The sequence below is a fragment of the Lolium rigidum genome, chromosome 5, assembly GCF_022539505.1.
Source record: "Lolium rigidum isolate FL_2022 chromosome 5, APGP_CSIRO_Lrig_0.1, whole genome shotgun sequence".
NCBI classification, from domain to species: domain Eukaryota; kingdom Viridiplantae; phylum Streptophyta; class Magnoliopsida; order Poales; family Poaceae; genus Lolium; species Lolium rigidum.
The window spans coordinates 63,968,365-63,975,994 of NC_061512.1; the positions used below are offsets into that span (position 1 = coordinate 63,968,365).

The following is a 7,630-nucleotide window of genomic DNA, read 5'->3' on the forward strand; positions in this document are numbered from 1 at the left end:
AAAAGAACTAAAAATTGGTTAGCACCTATTCACCCCCCCTCTAGGTGCGGCATACGATCCTTTCAGCCCCAGCCCATGGTGGTCCTCTACCACCTCGATTCAAGGTCTGTGCGTGGGTGACGGCGGCAATGAGGCTGGGACGGCGGCCCCAGGAACGCGGTGGTGCTTCGGTGGTCGGCAGCTGGGTGGTGCCTCGACGCAGAGGTTGCGTGGAGGTCGATGGATCTCGGGGGTGCCTCGACGCGGTGGTCGTGTGGTGGCTACCCCCAGACTTGTCAGCGACCTGGCGGCTACGGTGGGCCACTGCGTGTGGAAGATTGCCATCGCTGGCACCTGCAGCCTTGGTAGAGGTGTGCCATGGCGTTTGGACGGCGGCACGGTGGCACTGCTCTTCTAGTGGTCGAGGTGCTGTCCGGCGCCCCGTGGCTGGTGGCGAGTCGACGTGAGGTGTTTGCTCTACTGCTGAAGGCCGAAGCGGCAGTTCCGGTACGTGGAGGTTTCTGCTCCTCTGCCCTGGCCATACGAGCGGCAGTGCACGACTGCGTGGGCGGCCGTGGGGCACGTCCTGGAGTATCGTGCCTTTGTGGCATGGTTGGCTCACTGGCGAGCTGCGACACAGGCACTTTTTCTTCGCCTTCGTGGATAGGCTTCTATGACTTGGGTTTTGGTGAACTCCACGCGAAAGCACTGCATCCACTTCGATTGGTGCCGAGGATGTCGGCGTCCTCGGACGTCGCTTCCCTTGTTGGAGGCATTGCCGAGGAGCTCCTTCACCTCGCTCGTCATGTGAAGTTTCAGACTCTCTGGGTGAAAACTTGAGCTTTGGCTTTCGCTAGAGCGGGCATCGGCGGCGTCATCGTCGTCTCCCAATTGGGGCGATGCCTTGGAGGTCTAGTACTCCGCTAGGCAAGTTTTGGCTTGCTTTGCGTGGCAGCTGCTTTGCCGGCCAGGCGGGTGCACGGTCTCGGGACCGGTGTGGACGTCGGAGCGGCGGCTCTGAAACTCTTGTGTCTTTGAGTGCCGTCCCTTCTTGCATGGGCTGAAGTGTCGTCGGCTCGTAGCGTGCACGGCCTCGGGGCTGGTGTGTTGTGTTTGAGTTGTTTTCCGGTTGTCACCAGTGTGCACGGTGTCAGGACTGGTGTGGATGTCGAAGCGGCGGCTCCGGGAGTTTTCTGTTTTGAGTGATGCCTCTTGCTAGGGCGGGAGTGTCGTCGGCTCGTTTGGTGTGCAGCCTCGGGGCCGGTGTGTGGAGTTTGGTTGTAGGTTTTCGGCCAGTTTCCTTTATAAAGTGATCAAATTTCTCTCTTCTTAATGAATTAAAGAATAGGCAGTGCTCCTGTCGGTTGCTAAAAAAAATAAAATTCACATCACATTTGACCAGGCCATGACACTAGAGTCTTATAGAGTACATCACATGCCCCATGCACCGTGTACATCAAATAATCCATTATCTCAACAACAAAAACACCAACTCTTGATACATGAGGGGCAACCAATGCTATCAAAGCGATTTTCAATATTTAATTGTATTGAAAGCCTTATGACCTTGGAGCCCAAAGAAGAATAGGGCTCTGAGAAAATTTTCCTATTTTATTGTCAAAAGCCAATCTTAAACATTGGGGAAATTGGAGTAGTAGGAAATTACGAGTATGACCTTGGAGCTTCTGGAAGGCCATGACTAAAACACCCACAACTACCCCCTTCCTTTCAAGGAGTTCCCGAGTTGGCTCTCACAAAAAGAACGCATCCAGTCTTACCCCTTCTCTCAATTCTCTACCAATCCATCCATCTAAAAAAAATCTCTAGCAATCAGCGATGGCGTGGGCGACGAGGTTCTTGTCGGCGGTGTGCTTCTTCGCGGCGGGCGTCCTCTTCGCCCCGGACGTCCTGCTCGGCGCCCGCTCCGGCTCCGGCGCCACCGCCGTCACGGCCGCCAAGGTGTCCCACCTCCTCTGCTTCGCCACCTCCTGGGGCGCCGCGCTCTGGGCTACCTTCATCGGCGGGATCATCATGTTCAAGTAATCACCTCTACTTCCCTCCAGCTCTCCTCTCCTCTCCAAACCCCACCTTTTCGCTCCTCCACGCTTGTCATAATTCTTCCCCAATTCAAGAACGAATTTTCTTTGATTCGATCTCGTTGGATCTTTTCAAGGAACCTGCCGAGGCACCAGTTCGGGAACCTCCAGGGGAAGATGTTCCCGGCCTACTTCACGCTCATCTCCGCCTGCGCCGCCATCTCCGTCGCCGCCTTCGCCTACCTCCACCCGTGGAAGACCGCGTCCGCCGTCGAGCGCTACCAGCTCGGGTTCCTCGTCTCCGCGCTCGGCTTCAACCTCTCCAACCTGCTGGTCTTCACCCCCATGACCATTGAGGTGAGCGCTCTTCCTCCTACCGGCAGAGACTAGCCGTTTTGGGGGTGTGAAAGACAAACCGAGATTTATACAACTTGCAACAAACTAGAATCGGTAGACTTCAGAAAAAATAATATTGATATTGGCCACATTGGTTGCAAAACACATGCACGATGAGCCCCATATATGTATAACATGCTTCACATCAGAACTAACTAGACCAAAATATATACTAATTGTCCATAGCGGTCAGCCTTCAAAGAGTCTATAGGGATCTTCCTCAACTGCATCTGTTCTTTGTCATAAAAGTACCTGCATGATTTCGTATCTCCGCCGTTGCTTTCTCACCCTAGGAAATCTCTTTTTGCTAAATTCCCTGCAACAGAAAAGAAATGTTAGATCCACCATCTGTAAACTTGAATAGATAACTAAAGTTACTTATTGTTGTTGCTCATGTATGCAATTGATTGCGTGAGCTGTAACTTGTACCAGAGATTACTAGTTTTTAATTGCATGCTCTGAGGTATACATACTCAGCAACCCAGTAGAATCGTTTGCTAAATGCAATATGACATAAACTGAGCTGATATATTGCGGGTAGGCCATAAAATTTGCCAGTGGATTCCTGGCTATTGATGTACTGGATCTGCAAACTTTTATTTTTGTGTGCAATTTTGATTCTGTGGGTTGGTATACTGGATACTAACTGGTGAACAAGACACATGTCATATTATTGCTTTTGGTTATTTGCATTACTTCAACCAAATATTTGATCTAGGCGTGTAGCTTAATGCTAAATGCTAGTCTAAAGCTATATTTGCATGCATTTTGTAATACGCAGCCTACTGATATACTCTAACCCCAATTTTACCACCTCATTATGCTTCCTGTGATATGGTACTTATTTTTAAAGCCAATTTTGATGCAAATATGCCTTGTATAATGTATGGCATAATGGCAGGATATACATCTGTTCTTGAAATTGAATAGTCTAACATTGTGGTTGAACAGCTTTGTTCATTAAATGTTATAATAATGGTGCAGTTTTGGTACTTAATGTAGACCTGTGAGTGCACCAACCAATGGCTGGAGTCCCTTTGCAGTTGGATGCTATATATACTCAGTAGCGCAGTATAATCATTTGTTGAATGTAACATCATGTAAGCTGAGCTGATAATGAGCACCTTTACTTTGCAAGATTTTCTTATAGATTGATAGACTAGTGACATACTTTCAGTAGGTCATAATTTTGGCCTAGGCTTAGTATAGTGTTAGAAGGACGCAGTTTGGTTGCAAACCTTTATTTTTGGGCAGTCTCTTGATTCTATGGGACGGCATATCGGATAATGACTAGTGAACAAAACAGCTGTTGTTTTAATGCTTTTGGTCATTTCACCAAAATTTAATTGCAACTTAATGCCAAATGTTAGTCTAAATCTGAACTTCTCATGAAATCATGCTCTTTGTAAAATGCTGCTTGTTGCTATAATCTAAGCCTGCTTTTCACAGTTATGCTTTCTATAATATATGATACTTGCATTAAATATGTCATCTATAATGTATGATGTCATAATATTAAACTGATCTCTAAATTGGTTGTTTAACATTGACGTTGCATAGCTTCTTATATATATTTACCAATTGGAGCCCCCTTTTAAGTCTCCACGTTGATTTTAGGAAGCTATGTAAAAATAACCTTCAGACCTGAATTTTGTGGTTGTGGACGTGGGATAGAGTTTTAATTAAATCTGGCATGTCTTAAGTTCCTGAAAGTTTACAAGTTATAGACAATGGTTCCATTTTCTCACATCATCATCTCAAGGTGCAACGTCATACCATATATGGTCCATATGGTCCCAAGCCCGGGTAAAGGAGGAGGGTTGTGATAGGCTTGGCGAGTCAATGTAAAAACCAGCCATTCCTATGGATATGAAACCCAATAGAAATTATTTCTGTAGGGTTTCATATCTAGCCTACCCCAACTGCTTGGGAAAAGGCTTTGATGTTGTTGTTGTTGCAAAACAAAGTCACCTAACAACCATACAAGTTCTTATTACATCAACAATGGTGCAAACCAAGTTACTATTGCATACACGCTGAGCTCAGAAAAGGTATACAAATGCATACACTGATACACATGCATGACCTACCAATCATGAATTCTTCTACTCCCCGGAGTCAATTAAAAGGGATCGGGGAAGTATATTTTTTTCTGTTTTCTCGGCAACATATATGACTATATGTGTGTTTATGCTTAAGGAAGTTGTACATCGCTATAGGTACATCCATACGTGACTCTTTTTCCTAAAAAGTTACTACCTGCACGCAGTAACAAATCATGCATGCATACATATTCTACCAATCTCCATGGAAAATCAGGCAGGTATATCTGTAACATGCATTTTATACGATTATTTTTTTATTTCAAAGTACAATAAAGTTAGTTCAAAACATAGTTTCAAGTTCACATCCTGGATTAGTAACATTGGTAACCACAAAATTACTAACACGGCTCAAGCGACCATTAAATTCAGATTTGCTAAACAAATTTAAGCGTACAATTGATCCCTTGGTTTCATAAGTTATATCGGATGTACTGTACAGATAACAATATAGGTCACCTACAATTAAGAACGTCAAACAGTGGGGAAAATAGTAACCGAGAAAGAGTCACTTGCTCATGTGTGGACACATAGACATCTCAATGCCACATGCTGAACTCATGTTCCCTGTTTTAATGAATGGTTAATATATTAAGTTCATGCAGCAGTTGTCTGTAAGTTTACGGCTAATCTAATGATCAAAAGAGGTGTTATTTCATGTCAAATTGAGGTGTCTATGTGTGAAACCATCAAATATAGCAAGCCTATACGCATAAGCGTGGGGTTATGTTGAAGTCATTGTGAATGGATGGAGGAGTTATATTGAAGTCATCGTGAATGGATGGACTATTTTGACGACGCTAGTTTTGGTAGATAAACTAATGCATAAAGTTCAAAAAATAGAAAGATTATGTGCTTCTTAGTAAGATCCACTGTATGTCCATGTCAAATTGGCCTTAAAACCAATACAATTGTCTACTCTATATATCTAGCTCATGAGAATGTGAGGGTTGATCTCTATTTGTTAATTAAACAGTACTTTATGGGTGCAGTTTCGGTACGTATCATAGACCTGTGAGTGCACCAACTAAGTGGCTGCAATTCTTTGACTGCCCTGAAAAAAAAGGATGCCACTTCACAAACAACATAGTATTAGCTGGTCCAGCTGTATAGTTATTATGCTGTGATGAAAATTGTTTACTTCTTACCAAAACAAATGATTTTCTTTTGTACTGAAACTATAAAGAAACTCCAAATTTCAATTAAGTGGTTTGAGTACTGGAATTTGAGAACACAACGATAAGAAGCCAAAAAAGTCGAGTCAGTTCCTTTTGTCCGATTCATGGACTAGTCGCACGGCTACTCGCAAAAAACAGTGTTGACAAGGCAAGTACCAGCTCTTAGACATTTTGTCAGTCGTGATTAGTCGAGTGATGCATCTTACAATTGCAGTGTGGTTTCCTGACTTGCATGATTCTGTTGAGAGAGCAATCTCATATGTAGTAGCACTAAATTCTGTTTCAATCAGGCAGTCAGCAATTACTAGTACTTGGATAAAGTAGAAGGTGCTTATTTCCCTGCAAACTAAAGTAAATGAGGATTATACTTGGATAAACTAGAAGGTGCTTATTTCCCTGCACTTTCCTGGTATATGCAGCTGCTTGAACTATTTGTATGCTTCTCATTGTAGATGATGAAGAAGAGGCACAAGATCGAGAGAGAACTAAGCATTGGTGATGAGGTCGGGTGGTCAAAGAACGTCAAGTCGGCGAAGAGCAACCCTACCCTCGCCGCGATGAACAAGAAGTTTGGGATGATCCACGGGCTCTCGTCGCTGGCTAACATCATGTCATTTGGCAGCCTGGCCATGCACTCATGGTACCTTGCCAGCAAGCTTGAGCTGTGATGTGTGCAAACACACATGGCTTCACCGTGACCTCGTTAAATATCTGGTGGTGTAGTAATGTGCCTATGCTCAAATTAAAACAATGGATTCATGTCATGAGGTTGTGAGCATATATAATTATATGATGACTTGGCTTTGAATTGTTGTACCTGAAAGAAGCTGCAGAATCCATGTAATACTCTCCGATTTATTTCTCTGAAGGAGTTCAGAATCAGGGGGCCTGGTCTGTGCTGTCTATGCTGTTCAGAAAACAGTGGCTGGTTTTCATTGCCTCGTATCACTTGGATTTACTCCTAGTTCTGAGTTTAGCTAAAAGAGGGATTTGTCTTTCTTACAGCCGAACAATTAATAATTCATGGGGAATTCGTATTTCTGGGAACAATGGGAGACTGGAGCTGAAGATGACTGACCGACCATTGCAGTCATCGAGTGATAGTACTTTGGGCCATTTATTCGCCTGAAGTTCGTACATTATTGTTGTATCTTAATTCAAATTATTGTTTGTTCTAGGACTTAATTCTAGGACTACAATGAGGAGTTTACTCCATGTACTAGCATTATTGTTTGTTTAGTTTAAGCTCCTAGTCCCACCTTTCACTGCCTCAAACACTCAACTCTCTGAGTTGGGGACATGAAGACCTTGAGAGAGAACCATAATTTTTCAATGTTGGTAGGCTGTTACTATGTTACACTACACCAACCCCGAATGTAGTGCGCCTCATTGCTTAGTTTTTTTTTTTGAAACGGAGGCAAAAGCTTTGCCTCATCCATTAATTAAGCAGAAGGTGCACGGTTTTTAGGAGAAAACCGGGCAAAAACCTACAAACAACAAGGCCACACCCAAATCACGACTACCCCCAAGGGCACACCCAGCCACCCTGGCTACCCACAAAAGCTACACAACCGCGAAGCTCAAGTCGGCCTATGCCAAACAGATGGCTCCTCGAGTAGAGGCTGGCAGCTCCGATTCTGAAGACGAGCCTCGGAGAGGAGATGCGCAAGACCCGCTCGCCGAATAGGACCTTCAGCAGACCACCCCTCAAAGGTCATCGTACACCGCCCAAAGGCGGCTTCGACTTCACAGCGAGATGAGACCAACACGAAGACATTCGAACACGCCGGAACGGAGCCGACTAACACAGTCCTGACGCTACCAACCCTTGGTCATCACCATTGTCGTTGCCTCGCAAGCCTCCACCCGGAACACCCGACCACCTCCGTCTTCCGCAAGCCCTCCAGTCAGTGCCAACTCCAAGAACGAGGCCTCAAGA

General features: G+C 44.9%; 1 protein-coding gene across 1 annotated transcript; it reads left to right on the top strand.

The window, feature by feature from the left end:
* The first annotated feature begins 1,716 nt into the window (after positions 1-1,716).
* LOC124654392 (transmembrane protein 205-like) lies at positions 1,717-6,573 on the top strand. Its single transcript, XM_047193399.1, has 3 exons — positions 1,717-2,018; positions 2,153-2,372; positions 6,144-6,573. Exons 1-3 carry the CDS (start codon positions 1,816-1,818, stop codon positions 6,357-6,359), a joined length of 639 nt encoding a protein of 212 aa, XP_047049355.1. The 5' UTR covers positions 1,717-1,815; the 3' UTR covers positions 6,360-6,573.
* Positions 6,574-7,630: the final 1,057 nt, after the last annotated feature.